The sequence below is a fragment of the Emydura macquarii genome, unplaced genomic scaffold (assembly GCF_026122565.2).
Source record: "Emydura macquarii macquarii isolate MOO-44397 ecotype Brisbane River unplaced genomic scaffold, CSIRO-AGI_Emac_v2 contig_2834, whole genome shotgun sequence".
Classification (NCBI taxonomy): domain Eukaryota; kingdom Metazoa; phylum Chordata; order Testudines; family Chelidae; genus Emydura; species Emydura macquarii.
The window spans coordinates 5,517,112-5,533,784 of record NW_027132971.1 but is presented as its reverse complement, the minus strand read 5'-3'; the positions used below and the strand labels follow the sequence as shown (position 1 = coordinate 5,533,784).

The window sequence follows — 16,673 nt, the reverse complement described above, 5'->3', positions numbered from 1 at the left end:
GTATACTTTTTATTTTCTGAAGAAGAGGAAGGTTTGACAGTACACAGATGTAATTTATCCTCTGTTTAACTCCCCAAAATAATCTATGAATTAGCAGAGATAAAAATGTAAGTAATGTATATGATTTGAAGCTACTCTTTAATATGTGGATGCAGAGATGCATATTTTGTAAAAATCAGATATTGAGAATGCATGTGGAAGCACAATAGCTGATATTCTAAACTATCTAAATTTTGCACTTAGGCAATGAAGGCCAAGATTCTATCCACAAAACATGCAACAGTACCTTAATTCACAACTAAGAAAGCCATGCATGAAATCTGAAGCATGAAGGACTTATATTTGTAAAAAACTGATCCAGGACTATCAATCCTTTGAATCCAAATAAGGATGTAGTCTACTTCTCCTTTCCCCACCAAACACATAACATGCCCACAAACCAAAGACCCTCCTACCAAAAAAATTTTTAAAACTGAAGATGTGGTGCGCAACCCAGCTCCATATTGATGTCTAGAGTAAATGATTCAATGTGGTTCCTAAAATCTTTCTAGCTACACATTTACATAGGCTAGCAGTGCAGAGTTGGGAGAAATTTTTCATGAGAAACCTTTTTTCACTGAAAAAATGCTGATTTGGGTCAACCGAAACAATACGGGTGGTTTTCAGCTAATTGTTTTGGTATTAAAAAAAATCTGGAAATGTTGGAACAGTTAATTTAAGCATTTCTGAAACAAAACACTTCAATGTTTCATTTCAGAATTTCCCTCAATGTTATTTAAAAAAACATTTTTAAAAACCTCAAAATGGAAATGAAGTGTTTCATTTCACGTCAACCAAAATGTTCCAGTTGACAAAAAACAACACTTTTTTCAACATTTTGGGTCACCAATTTTTTTTTATTTTTCAGACCTGCAGATCAAATATTTAGTTATTCGCACAGCTCTAACCTTGCATACTGTCCACTCAAAAAGTACAATAAACTGCCCAAATCTGCCCCCTTCCTATGGGTAACATAGAGATACCTCCCAGACTATTTTTCATAAGACAATCAGATGTAGGAATGCATCAAGGCTGATACACTGAGTACACTCAAGGTGTGCTAAATCATCATAACGCGGGAGTATTTTTTTCATGGCTGTCAATCAGCGAGTCCTTCTTGGCTAAGCTTCTTACTGAAATTGTCAGGCAGGGAGTCATATGACAGAGTATGCCTAAACTTCAAACGAGGGTGTAATTCCCAGTTTAAGGAGACAAACCCATGCTAGTTCTGATCAAACTAGTGTACTACAAATAAAGTTTAGCAGTGGCAGCGCGAGCAGCAGGAGGGGAAAGCTAGCATCTAAGACACTAGGACATAAAAATAAATATATAAACCGACCCTACATATCTCACTCATTGTCCCCTTAATTTCATTTACATAGTAAAAAGTTACATTATCTGATGCATCTTTGATATAAAAATAGCCATTGATCTTTTAACCCTCCTTTGTATGGTGACATATCAGAGTTTCTCAGGAAAAACAAAAAAATGCTAAATTTACCTTCTTCTGTAGGGTTGAACCCACAGATGTCGCAAATACATCGAACCCACTTATTCATCTCCTCCTCGCTGTCTGCCACCAAGTAGAAAACTCTGTCGATAGTGTTGATATCAAAAATATAGCTGTTTTCAAACTCTTTTTTGTTAAATGTCAATCCCGCATCCACTTGTTGACACAAGTTTAAGTCAATAATACGGATTGGTTTTTTGGCATGGTCATTTTTGTAGTATTCCAACACATCCGGATCTCCTGTTAGACGGCCACTGCGCAGCACAAACCACCTCCTCTTCCATGCCTAAAAAGCAAGGGGTGCAGGAAAAAGGAAACATTAATATAGGAGTGATGTTATTTTAAAGAAAATGATGCCTATTTCTCAGTGACTTCCACTACTGGAACTGCATTGTAAAAAAAGGTTGAATATGACGCAATAAATATTTCAAATTGTTTCCAAAAGATTGCATACAAAAAAACTAAACTGAGAAGAATCAGGTTAAAAACCGGTGGCAGGGAACTTTTAAAAAAAGTTTTTCTTTTATATTTAAGACTTTGCTCAAGAGAATAAGTTTTTAAAAAGTTGATATTTGAATCCAGTAAAAGAAAGGAAAGAAAATTTCCAAAGAAAGTTAATACAGCCATGGGAATCCAGTCACTGCAGCTCCTCTACACCAACCCTATTGCTGCCAACTTAGGGGTGTGGCCAGGGAGGGGGCATGGCCTAGATACTCTATGCCCCACTGATGCCCAACTACTTTATCAGTGCCTTGGGGCCACTGATATTCAGCGTATTTCCCAAATGGTGGGTCTTGATCCACCAGTGGGCTGCAGGAAAATCTAGATGGGTCACTTATGACTGCCTCCCTATGTCATTCCTGTCTGCACGAGCCCCATAAGCATTCTTCCTATCAGGACACTAGGGGGGAGGGGAGGGAGGCAAAAGAGATAGTTTGCCCCAGGCCACCCATTTAAGAGGGCCCTCAAACCAAGTGACATTGCAACCCTGAACATGGGCTCACAGCACCACTCAGCTTTGCCTGGCCACCCATCCATCATGACAAGGGGGGAAAAAGCTGGGCCAAACCTAAGCTGTAACCCCATCCACCAGGTCACAATGCCCAGAGCAGGGAGCCAGGCCTAGTTCTGTGAGACAGAAGCTGCCACTGCAGTGTGAATGCAGGGTGAGTGCAAGGCAGGCCCCCTCTTGAATACCCCCAACCACCACTGGGGCTTCCCCAGCCAGGGAAGCAAGGGGAGCTGAGCAACAGGCTTGGGTGCTGGGCCGGGGTGCTCTCCTCATCTTGATGTAGGTGAAGACTGGGACTTTGAGGCCCCCTTGCTCGGAGGGGATCTGTATTGTTTGGTGTCTATTTCAGTTAGGCCCCTCAGACACAAAAGGGTTTTTGAGAGAGTAGTTTTCTCCCAAACAGAGACTGGAGGGCTGTTATGGGTTTTCGTTTGTTTCCTTACAGCCTGACCCTCCTCAAATTACAGGGGTGCAGCAGGAGCCCTGTCAGAGTTTTCTATCCACAAGAGGGACGGGGCTGGGAGGGGAGAGGTGCTAGCAGTGTGGAGAGCATGCGAGTTTATGTTTTTCTTTTTAATTTCTTTTAATGTTTGAATTTTAAAACACTTGTGAACAGGAGTTTATATTTCTCACACACACACACACACCCCGATACAAACTGCAGTTGGTGGGTCACCTTAGTAAAAACGTTTGGGAAGCATGGATTTAGAGCCGCTTTCAGAACATGCTTCATGCTAGGGAAAGGAATCACACTTTGCACACAGTGGGTTCAGGATTGTGGAAAACTTCAGTTACCTTTGCATTCTCCTCTTAACCCACACTCAACTCCTTAGCTATAACTAAAGCTATGGGTTGCTATCCTACAGGAGAGGAAGCCTCCACAAATATGATCTAGTCCTGCTTTACTTAATGTGTTCACATACCAAGGTAACAGACATGGCATATGAACCTAGACAAATAGTTCTTACTCCCAAAAGCAGACCCATTGCCTTTACCTTGAGGATCAGGCCTATAGCCATGGAAGAAATAAACTATTTATCTCCACCACTGTTTTTCCTACTTATTAGTCTAAGTGTGAGCCCAAAGAAAGTAAATGGGATGACTCAAGCAAACTCTCTCCCCCTTGCCAAAATTTGTTTTAAAGTTTGCATTTAGGTTGTTTAAATAAGTACGTAAGTCAATCACATGAAAAAAAATCCATTCTTTTATTTTTACAGACTACACATTGACAGGAAGATAGACTGTCACACTAACAAGAGGTCAAGCTTGTAGTGTTCTTTACATATCCATATGCATCTATCAACCTTTGGGTCCAAAAATTTCTCAGACTGGATTTATGGAACCAGCTATGGAGCATAAAACAACTCACACTGGTTCCTGAAAAGTGTAAATGTAACCTATTACCTCAGACAAAGTGGGGGGAACATATCAGGTATGAGAATCAAAACTGTGCGGCCATCTTATAGTTCTGGCTCTAAACCAGCATAGTCAGCTTTTCACTGCTCACAAACAACTCACTGTCAAGTGTGGATGCCTTTTTGGTATCAAACTGAAGCTACTATGGAAAGATAATGCAGAAAACAGGGTGGGGAAAAAATGCCAGATATCTAAACTGGAATTTGTGGTACATTCAGGATATGTCTTCACTGACGGTGGCAAATTCGCCGTCGTCAGATCAACTTATCTGGATTGACTGAGCGGTCAGTGAAGATCCGCTCAATCGATCCAGAAATCGAAGTATTAAGACCACCTTCTCAAGTGGCACAGTGCAGTGAAGACGGCGCACAGAACAGAAGCACAGAAGTCGATGGGAGTTACGCAAGTTTTTTATGTAGTTTGCGTAACTCCGGTCGACTGCCGCCGAATCTCCGAGGTAAGTGTAGATAAGCCCTCAGTAGCCACCAAGTATTGAAAATCATCTGAGTTCAAAAAAAGACTTTTATACTTGCAATACTATATAAATATCCATACTTTTTGTGATCATTAACATATTATATATAATCTGCTTTAAAATGCAGAATTATACAATTGTAGTCAGTTCTCAAGTGACTATTCTCACTACATTAGCAAGTTAGTGAGAGGGATTAACAACAAAGTACAAGAATTAAAACTAACAGAAAAACAAATGAAACACCTTAAAATTAGCAGAGGCTACATATTAAAATGTGTAAAATTCCAGATCTGATAAGTATTGTGCTATACTGCTCTGAAAATCTGACAAATTCTGTGCTGCTTTCTGCATCTCTATTGACCAAAAAACCAGCATCTTAGATACTAGGATAACAGAAGCCTTAGATATTTTCCATACAGAAAGCCTTCAAGATTGATAATTAACTAATAATTAGTTCTAAAAAACAGACTGCAAGCTTTAGCTATTTCAGAAACTGGAATTATCCTCTATGTCTCCATCTCTTCAAATGAGATTTTTAAAAAGTAATCTCTAAAAACCCCAACATACTTGCCTAACAATTTATGCAACACAAACAAGCTTGGTACACATGAAATTTGCCTAGTTTGGGAGTTTCTGTCTAATTCCGTGTTAATGGGTGAAACTGTTGTTCATATTATCACTGATAGAAGCCCTACTCAACATTTAAAAGTGAAATATGACTCTTACTCCAATTACATTGATCATCTAAACAGAATTTGTTTTCAGCCCTTTATGCTACAAAATACCAACTATTAAGTATTTAAAACACTGAGTTTAGCCTACCACCTGCTACTATTTTTTTAAAGAATTTTTGCATAGTGCATATGTGAATGTTTATTTCAGTTATATAATGAGTCACTCACTGAAACTGGCACAGATTAAACTAAAAAACAAAAGCAATTCCATAAACTACACACTAATAAGGCAGATACAAAGGTTCTCTGGGTTACAGTACAAAGCACAATTTAGCAGCAGAATAAAGCCTGAAGCTAGACAAGAGAACTGACATCAGAACCCTTGCTAATCATAGTACAAAAGCTCCTCTATGTTTTGTCGAAGTGCAGAATGAGTCCACATAAATCACTCTTTGTTATCTGAAAATATCTAGGATTCTTAAAGCTTGCTCTATTTTTAACATTTCAGTCTTTGTCGCCCTAGTGAAAGCTGTGTACTGCTGCACTGAGCCTGCAGAATATTGAACTATACCTAATGAAGAGAGCTTCTTCAATAACTGCTTTCCCAAACTAAGTCTCTGAAAGGGAAGGGGGGGGGGGTGAGTGAGAGAAACAGTGAATAATTATTTATGTAAATGTATCCTTCTTCAGTCTCTCTCTTCCCTCCCCCCCCCCCCCGATATTTTTGTTTGAAGAATGTTTATCATATTTTACAGCTGTTCAATCTGTAACATGCATTGTGTCCTACAAAACCACTACAAATATAAAATTAGGTTATGCCACAATGATGTTACAGAAACAAACAAGCTTCGTCTCTTCAATTACTTTAATCAACAATACACTCTAAACAATTTGATTTCTGCTGCATTGAAAAAAGTGAATCAGACGCAGCTGAACTTCTACTGGAAAACAGTTGAGAAAAATAAGCAAATATTCAGTGTGATTTGTTTTAAAACTCACTAACCAATATTGGTATGAGCCAGAAGTTAGTTATTTGAAAATTCCTTCCCTAGGATTATCTAATTTAGTTTGAATGCAATATATATTTGTTTACAATGCATGTCTGGTTCCAACACACTGCCTGTAGATTAGATATTTATCAAATGTACATTCTTTAAAATATTAAAATCATAGGACTGTACATCAAATAACAGGGTGACCTAATTCAGCAAAACTCTTTCTAAGCTTTTAAACATAGTTGTTACAAACCAAATTATGGAGATAAAGTATGTTTTTAAAAGTAGTCTAAGATGTGACAAGTTGCCATGTAGCTGCTGAAGACCTGGGCACATTCAGAGTTGTAACCAAAAAATACTGAAGTTGAATATTTTTTTTAACCCAATCTTTTTGTGATAGGGTGGCAATGGAGGAAGAGAAGAAAGCACCATATTTATTTTATCTGTTGCACGCTTTCTGTAAACTGAGTACTTCTGTTTTAAAAGCAAGCAATTCAGCCATGCCACAGAACCAGGAAAACTGAAGGAAAGCATCACTTAGGGCTTGTCTACACTTAAAAGGCTGCAGTGGCGCAGCTACACTGCTGTAGCACTTCTGTGAACATGCTACTTATACTGATGGGAGGGCTTCTCCTATCAGTGTAGGTACTCCACCTCCCCCAAGAGGCGGTAGCTATGACAACAGGAGAAGCCCTCCCGTCAACATAGTGCTGTCTACACCAGGAGTTAGGTTGGTATAATTGCATTGCTCGGAGGTGTAGAAGTCTGGATATGCACCGGCATTCTTCCTGATGCACCTCCACTGTCCCTATTTTTCTAATGAAATTTTTTAATAAAACATGGCAATGGAGAATAAAACCTCCACAAATATCTGTGTATAAACATCTTAACAGTAACAGTAAAAGATGGATTGTCAAGACCTTAGATTATCTCAAAAAGAGTAAACAGATTTATGAAAAACAAGTAAAGTAAACGTGAAGTGAGGAAAATGCTGGATGTATTACTATTTTCTTTAAAGTACTTAGGACTTGTTTTCCAGGAAGCACCATCTTTTCTCTTTGAGCAAAATAAGGAAAAAACAGTCTCAGTGGAAGTTTCCACTCTACTGGCTATCATCCTGATCATCTGTTCCGAATACACACAAGGCTAAATTTCCTGTTTTCAAACTATTGTCACCATTTTCTAGTCTTGTGCTGTTAGTTCTAACTTTAGCTTTGTTAAATAAACAAAAGAAAACATTGAAAATAAAGCAGAACAATACTTCCATGCATATTTACTGCAAGCAAGATGTCAGAATTTATATTTAATCAATTGAACTAAAATAAATAAATCAATACTGAACAATTCATTAAGGCATCAAAGAAAAGGCAAAAATTAAAATAAAACTGGCCATAACGAATCACTGTGTAAGGGTTTCTCTCATTTTAACAAACCTAAAATTACAAGTTAATCACTTTTACATTCACTCCAGTTTTGCACTGTATTCCTTAAGCCCCATGTTAAGAGTCTAATTGTGCTAACAGGAGAGCTGGCCAAAACTCAGGATTTCCAGATCCTGGGAAATTCTAATATTTTCTCCACAAGCCAGAATTAAAAAAATCAGTTTGGAAACACTGGCATACAGCATTTTTTTAAACAAAATATGCTCCCTAGGACCCCACAGATGCTGACTGAAACTGACAAGAAACACGTCAACTTCAATCAAGAGCTGCCAGGGCTCTCAGGGTCCCTGGCTCCACGCAACAGGCCAGAGACCCCAGGGTGTCCAGACTCCCAGGCCAATTGGTTCCCAAAGCTGGAAGCCTGAAAGCCCTGAGAACATTCTGTGCTTCCAGGCTCCTGGATCCATAGCAGGCATCTCCAGACCCAACTAGTTCTAGCAAACAGGTCTCTCACTGTGTCATCTCATCTACATTACACCATCACACTCTCCTCAAAAATCTTGCCCTCCCTTATCTTTCATGCCCTCCCTTAGGAGTAGAACCAGGAGAAAAAAAGCTATCTATGAAAACCCCTTTAGTATATCCTCATCCTCCCTTCTACCAGGCTCCAAATGGGTTGCACAGGACTCTGGCCCTCTTCTATCTACTTATTTATCTATATTCTCCCCACCCCCAATCTCAGCACCTCCTAAACATTAATTAATTTCTCCTCACACTCACCTGTGTGATAAGGAAATATCATCATCCTCATACACATGGGGAATTGACTCAGACTAAAAGATTTACCCAAAATCACACAGAAAGCCTGCAGAAGAACAAGGAATCTAACGCAAATCTCCTGAGTCTCAGGCCAATGCTTTAACCACAAGACCACTCTTTCTCTTCTTGGTCTAAATAATATTTCTGGGCAATCTTACCCACTTACAGCCTTCAACTACCATGATTTTGCTGATCACTTGCAAGTTTACCTTACCACTACTGACTTGTCTTCATCTGTTTCAATTCCACGTCTTCACCTGCCTATCCAATGTCATCTCTTCCTGGAGGTCTTGTCAGCAAGAAATGTAATGTGTCTGCCCTCCCCTGACCTCTCCATTACTGCTGATGACAGTACCCGTGTCCCTATCACTCATATTCATAATGTGGGGGATGGGTGCCTTTTTCTTGCCTTACCCATCCAGGCTATTTCCAAATTTTGCTGCTCCTTTCTCCACAATGTTTTCAAAATACATCCGCTCCTTTCTGCTCACACCACTCTAATTCCAAGTGCTCATCTCCTGTCTTGTCTCCCACACACACATCTCCTACCACACATATTCAAAATGCAGCTGCTGAGACATTCTTGTCCTTATCACCACTCTGACCACATCACTCCCCTCCTGGAATTCCTCGACTGGATTCCTGTTTCAACACACATTTAAATTTCTGGTCCCTAATTTTAGGACACTTTTCATCTCTGCCCTCCCACATGATTTACTTGACTCTTGTCTCTTATGCCACCTCCTATGACTGCTGCTCCAGCTAGTGATGCCAGCTTCGTCTGCCCATTTGTCATCTTCTCCCACAACTGGCTCTGCATTTTCTTCTATGCTTGGGAAGCCTTCCCTGAATCAACATTTAAGGCCCTAACACCTTCTTTCTTTCAGTTCCTCTTCAAGATCCAACTCCACTGTAATGCCTGAAAGCAGTCAGTCAACCAGTTACAGTCTGGTTGTCCATACTTTGGGGATAGCTGATTTATTTAAAAAATATTTCATACCTTCATAAATCTTCAAGTTGTGGAAGAGATGCCCAACTGTGTCATCTTATTTTAATTACCTTCATCCTTCCATTCCCTCCTTTTAATATACTCATTTGTTGTGCTGGGTCCCAAAATAATAATGGAAGCTGTTCAGGGTAGGACTTGTCCCTTGGTATGTGACTGTACTCTGCATAACACAAGGGTATTTTGATGCTGATTGTGACCTTTAAGCACTACCGCAGCACAAAGAACCAGTAACATCATGACTTACTAATAGTACCAAGGTCAAATTCTTCAACATGCAGTAATTGGGAGTGACAGCAATGCTGGATCACATACAAATGGCTTAATAAAAAAAAATTCGAAGTTTGGGTGTTACAGGGACACAGTTAATGTAAAACTCATGGATGAAATCCTGGCCCCATTTAAGTCAATGGGAGTTTTGTTACTGACTTCAGTGGAGCCAGGATTTCATCACACATCTTACTTCTTACTTATTAGCACTGCAGTCATTTTAGGCATTATTTGTAACTGGAAGATTTGAGAAAAAGTCTCTATGCTGCCAGTTCCTTTACTTGTACTTTTTACAGCATCTTGTGTATGTTCAGTTTCACTACTTGCCTGGTTAGTCCATCAGTTTCCCCTGTCTGGGTGAGACTTTCACACATCAAGGAGAGGCAAGACATTTAAAATTATATAAAAATGTGCTTGGGTGTTGCAAGGCTGGTACCCATTTGGGGGGCGGGGAGCTATTATAGCCCCATGACTGAGTTTGAATGACCGCCCTTAGCCTCAAGGCAGTATGATCTAATGGTTGGAGTCAATATGGCTGGCCTCCTTGTCAGAGCTGTGTGGCCTAATGGCCAGAGTCAATGTGGCTACCCTCCCAGTCAGGGCTGTGTGGCCTAATGGCCAGAGGGGGGATGCAGTGGCAGTTGGGGCAGGTGAACCCAGGACCTCCCTGCTCCACCAGGTCCCAACCCAGGGCCCTGATAGCAGTGGATGGATTTGCCACTAGATCAGCAGGGATCTGTCCAAAACATGCTGCCTTTGTCCCAGTTTCACAACCAGATCAATATCTAGTTCCCCTAGGTTATCCTATCCACAGGTCTCCTGGGCTTTTGGGGTCATCAGCTTGCAAAGCTCTCAATGACTCCATCCCCTCTTGGGCTTCTGCAGGCAGCCAGGTATCCACCATGGTCTTGGCGCACTTGGCCTATGTGATCTAGGGATCCAGCAGCTCCCAGGACAAAGCTTGCAATATGCGTCCTCTCTCTTCTGCGATCAGCCCCAACATACTCTTTTATACTGAGGCTCCAACTAGAGCATGCCCAGCAGTGGCAAGGCCTTCTCTGCCCAGATTATGGGATTAATCCCTTCTTATCTTGTGCGGAACTGGTACACCCTGTCACACACGTCCCCCTCCTTTTCCCCGCCCACTCTTGAAAAGAAATCCACATTAGAGTGTGCCCCACCTGGCTGATTTAGTACGCGGAAGTCATAGGGCTGAAGAGAGAGGTACCACCACATAATGTGGGTGTTGGTGTCTTTCGTGGTGTTCAGCCACCGAAGGGGTACATGGTTGGCAATCAGTTGGAAGGTGTCCCCAGCAGATAATATTGCAGGGCATCCACCTCCCACTTTACAGCAAGGGCCTCCTTTACGATGATCGACTTTTATCAGGTCTTCCTGGGGAACAACTTGCAACTCAGGTAGAGGATCAGATGCTCCTCCCTGTCAGTCTCCTGCGACGGGACAGCCCCAACCCCCACCTCTGAGGCATCGGTCTGTGGGATGAAGGACCTCGTAAAGTCTAGGTGCACCAGGTGGGTTCCCAGGCCAGCCATTCCTTCAGGGTCTGGAAGGCTGTCTCACATTCCTAAGATCATTGGACCCTTCAGGGCTGCGAGTTCTTAGTCAGGTCTGACAGAGGGGCTGCTAGTATTGTGAATCCCAGCCTGAACCAGCATCCAGCCAACCTGAGCAACTGCCACACCTGTTTTTTTGTTGTTGGTGTGGGACAGTCCTGCAGGGTCTGCATCTTATCTACCAGAGACTGTAGTTTTCCCCCTCCCATTGTGTATCCTAAGTAAGCTACCTCTCTCTGCCTGAGGTGACAGTTGGCCGGGTTCGCCATGAACCCAACCTCAAGGGCCCTTAGCACATTGGAGAGGTACTGGAGGTCTTCCCAATTGGCACTGTACATCATGATGTCATTCATGGATGCTGCTGCATAGTGATCATGGGGCTGCAAGACCTGTTCATTAACCGCTGGAATGTGGCTGCTGCCCCATGCAGTCCGAACAACATAATCACGAACTGGAACAGGCCAAACAGTGTAGGGAAGGACGCTTTTGCCCACAAATTTTGCATCAGGGGTATTTGCCAATACCCTTTTGTCAGGTCTAGAGTAGATAGGACTCTGGTCCCGCCCAGCCATTCCAGAAGCTCTTCTACCCGCAGCATTGGATAGGTGTGAAATTGGGAAATGGCATTGACCTTCTGAAAATTGAAACAAAATCAGATGGCCCCATCTGGTTTTGAGACCAAGACTATCGGGCTCCGCCATTCACTCTGCATTTCTTCCACCACTCCCAGGTTCAGCATGGTTTCCAAATCCTTCCAGACGGCATCCCACATCTTCCGAGGAAGGGGCCAGTGGTCTTCATGCACCTTTTGTCCCGGAATAGTAGCAATGTGGTGGCTCATAGCCATTGTCCACCCCAAGTGAGTTAATAAGACATCCAGGAAGGTCTGTACTACATGTTGCAGTTTTCCCTGATACTCGGGACTGAGCTCTTGTCCCATTGTGACTGGTCTTGACTCCAGAGGTCCCTTGACTAGAGGCCCCAATTTTGGTTCTGGGATGAAAGGGGTGATGAGTAGGCCTTCTCTGGACTTCCAGGCTTTCAGTAGGCTGACGTGTCTCCTTCTGCTGTCCAGGCAGCCAGATCTCATAGTCCACTGGCACTACCTGCCGCACAACCTCAAAGGAGCCCTGCTTTTGGCCTGAAACTTGGATTAAGCGAAGGATAGCAAGAGTAGGACCTGGTCTCCCGGCTCAAAACTACATAGCCTGGTCCCTTTGTTGTACTGCCACTCCTATGCCTGTTTTGCCTATAGCAGGCTCTCCTCGGTTTGGAATCATTCATGTAGTTGTAACATGTAGTGGGCTGAATCTATGAGCCAGGTTTCTTGTTCCTCCCAATTCTCCCTTAAGAGGTGGAGGATGCCCCAGGGTTGCCTCCTAAAGAGGACTCGAAGAGGGAAAAACTGGTTGAGTTTGGGGGACCTCTCACACTGCTTAATATCAACTTGATGGTGCCCTTAAAAAAATCCCTCTCAAAGGCATAATTGCCTAGGGAGGTTGTGGAATCTCCAACACTGAAGATTTTTAAGAACAGGTTAGACAAACACCTGTCGGGGATAGTCTAGATAATGCTTGGTCCTACCATAAGTTCAGGGGACTGGACTAGATGACCTTGCGAGGTCCCTTCCAGTCCTACAATTCTATAACAGACTATTTCTTTTAGATTAAAATAACTACTGAAACAAAAGCTATAAAATGACAGAGCCGTTTAGAGAACCAACAGTACACAATATTTATAAATTAAAGTATTCATTAGTATGCTATAAAAAAAAATTTAAAAATGCTTCCATGTAATTGCAGCTCATTTGACAATACTTGGTTAATAAAACTGTTCCCATACCGACTTATCAATTCAATTAACAAAACATTTCTATGGTCTACTAGACTCTCGAAGAATACAAACAATCCATCAAATCAAGTGTTTTGCAGAATCAAACAACTATATATGATCATTTTATTGTCACCCTTCTCTTCCCTCCAGCCACAAACAACCCTATGAACTGAGATTTAGTCTAAAAGCAAAACTTTGCAATAACAGTGTAACAGTAACCTACATAGGAGTTAATGATCATATCACTGAAGAGCTTGAGAGCAGACAACTGAATCCTTCAAGTATTAAATGTTTATTTAGGATTATTCAATACAAGTTTATTTTTACCATAAAGAAAACTCAAATACCATACTATTGTTTGAACAACCAAATAGCAACACAGATAAGTTTCTCAGACAATGGCCAGCATATCAAGACAAATTATGCATTTTAAAACAGCATTATACTAAAATATATATTAAGTCAAAAGAATATATCAGAACAGGACTGTATTTGCAGTTTGCAGTATTAAATGGTGTTCTAAACCATCTTATAGCATAAAATTACCAAATGTGGTGAATATTTACTTTCATAACTAAGAAATAGCTATTACAAAAATCGTTAACTTGTATGCCAAACAAAAATTACATCTTTTCTAGTAAAGGAAAATTAACCTAAGGAAAATATAAGTCTTTCCTAGGAGAATGTATTTTTAAAACCTCATTAATTTTCCATATAAATAAATAAAAGAACATCTTATTTCAGTTTTGGAAGCAGTTTACCTTTTTGTGTTCTCAGTAAATCCAAGCAATATCCTAGCCATTTCTGTAGTTGTGTCTATCCACAAAATAAGCACAGCTTTCTTTTTGCTGTCAGCATTCCATCTCACTATACACCACCCTATCCTAATAACCTTTGACCAACAGGAAGTAGACACAATGGACTAAAAATAACAGCAACTGTAAGATTTAGAATGATTTAATATATAAGGGGTGGGTTTAAGATATGAAAAAAAATAAAAACTCACTTGGTCTACCTTGGTTTCTAAACAATTTGCAAAAAAGCATGATATCCATGTAAGATTCTTAACTCCATGCTCTTCTGAGGATTATAACACATGCTAACTATAAAGTACATATTTTTGCATACAAGTCTTGATGCCACAGCTCTTCTGTGCATAGGAATTTCTGCACAGGAGTAATTTGGCTCTATCTATTTAACTCCACAGATGTGGGGTTAGTATAATGGTAAAAGGAGTGGAAGTTTCCTACTACACATATGCAAAGTTACTTCTTAAATTGTATCATTGCTGTTAATTGGGTAAGATGCTTCAGAGAAAGGTATAGGAAACCCTGTAGTGGACAATTATGGAACAATTTGCCCATAGGAGAGGTTTCTTCCTAATCCTAGGACGTTAGGGATTGCCTTGTGCCCTGATGCCTGAGGGCTTGCATCCCCTTATTACATTTCAAAATCTATGTAATGTTTCTGTATATATTCTCATTAGCCATACAAATGCCTAAAGCTGTTTTGTTTTTTAAAATTTACTCAACTCTTGACCTCAGTATTTAGTGGCAATGAGTTCAAAAGATCAACTAAGTGTTCAAAAAGTATTTCCTTTTATTAGTTTTAAATTTGTGGCCTTTCATTTTCACCAAATGTCCCTTTTTTTAGGTTAATTGATTTCAAGGCCAGAAAGGAATGGTTGTGATCATCTAGTCTCACCTCCTGCATACAATTTTGCCATAATAATTCTTAAAGCATATTGTGTAGAAAAGCATCCAACTTTAATTTAAACATTTAAAATTGATGAGAATGCACCACGACTGATGGTAAGTTGTTCCAATGTTATTACTCTCACTGAAAAATGTATGCCTTATTTCCAGTCTGAATTTGTCTAGCTTCAAGTTCCAGCCATTCAAGCTCTTTCCTTGCGCGAAAGGGTACGTATGAACATCCAGTTTACCTTTTCTATAACAATCGTTATTTTATGCACCTGTATTAAGTTCTCTCTTAGTCATCTCCTCTATAAAATCTTACAATCCTAATCTTTTCAATATCTCTCAAAGCCTTCCCATACCTATAAATAATCTTCATCACCTATACAAACTGCCATAATGGATCACGCTGAAGGTCAATCTAGTCCAGTATCCTGTCTTGCACAATATCCAGCACCAGATGATTCAGAGGAAGGTGCAAGGACTGATGTATGATACTCTCCCCCTCCTTCATTACATATCCTAATTCCTTGTTGTTAGAGATTGGCTTAAACCCTGAGGTATAAAGATCAGGTGAACAGAACAGAATATGATATCCCAAATGAGGGCAAACTAATTTATATAATGTAATAGCTTGTAATACTTTCAGGATCAGAGGAACAAAGAGAAGGAAAATAAAACATTTACAAACTCCCTATACTCTTGTCCTGCACTTAGCATAATTTGTCCAGACCAAAGGATTCTACCTATCATTTTTAATTAACCATGTTCCTTCATTAAAAACAAGTCACTTTGAAGACAAGATCAAGCAGAAATCTCAGTCCAAAATATGAATTTGAGAAGGTTATAAGCATGTCAAAACCAGGAGTTATAATTAAAGCTCCTACATAACTTTTAGTGTTAACAACTATATAAACACACACACACATTTAATCCTATATAACTGCACCCATGTTATTTATATTAGACTTTCCATGTTTTAGTAGTGCTTTATCAAATACTTAACCACACCAGAATAAGAAAATTCAAAAAAGCTTTGGCATCAGGTTTTACAAGCTGAGACTAGATCTAACTTGGACCTGGTCTACACTGGCAATGGAGGTCGACGTAACGCCACTTACATCGACCACCTAAAGCATGTGTCTCCACTGGCACGTATGTTCCATCGATTTAAAGTGCGGTAAAAGTCGACCTAATAAAACCACCTCTGCAAGTGGTGTAGCGCTGAATTTGAATTCCATGGGTCAAATTTCCATTAGTGTAGGCAGAGCACAATGTAAATCAATGCCATTGGCCTCCAGAAGATATCCCATAATGCCCCGTTGTGACCGCTCTGGAGAGTCATGCTCTGCTGTAACGTGGGTACAGGAAACAGCTCCTCCCCTCAAGCCCTGGGAAATTTTGAATTTCCATTTCCAGTTTAGACAGCGTGGAGAGAGCTTTGTAGCTGAACTGCTCATGGCAACTGCATGGCCCAAACGCATTCCAGCTTGGAGTTAACCAGAGGTCTTGGATCTCATTGGTCTGTAGGGTGAAGAGTCTGTTCTGGCTCAGCTCCGAGCCAGCAAAAGAAATTTAGATATATACGAGAAGATATCTTGTGGCATGTTGGAGAAGAGCAACAACAGGGACGCAATGCAGTGCCGCATTAAGATCAAAGAGCTGAGGCAGGCTTATCAGAAAACTAGGGAAGCTAACAGCCAATCTGGCTCCTCGCCCAAAATATGCCACTTTTACGAGGAGCTGCATGCAATTCTTGGCAGGGACCCCACCACTGTGCCACCACGCAGCATCGATACCTCCAAAGAATCCAAGTCCAGGACAAATGAAGAGGACTCTGTGGACGAAGAGGATAAGGAGAGCAGGGTGCAGGAGAGCAGGGTATCCATTCTCCCTGTGAGCCAGGATGTGTTAGTTGCCCCAGAGCAGCCTTGCCACACACAGGGCAGTGGAACTCATTGAGATGCAGGG

At 40.8% G+C, this 16,673-nt stretch overlaps 1 protein-coding gene across 4 annotated transcripts in view; it reads right to left on the bottom strand.

Moving 5' to 3' along the window:
- The window catches only part of GAB1 (GRB2 associated binding protein 1), a 135,516-nt gene that overhangs the window by 53,135 nt on the left and 65,708 nt on the right, over window positions 1-16,673 (bottom strand). For all 4 annotated transcript variants that reach the window (XR_010923663.1, XM_067568020.1, XM_067568021.1 and 1 more), the window contains exon 2: window positions 1,541-1,835. Coding sequence is in view for 3 of the 4 variants with exons in the window: in XM_067568020.1 (XP_067424121.1) it covers window positions 1,541-1,835 (295 nt within the window). In the remaining variant the exon portion in view is untranslated. The remainder of the gene's footprint in view (window positions 1-1,540; window positions 1,836-16,673) is intronic.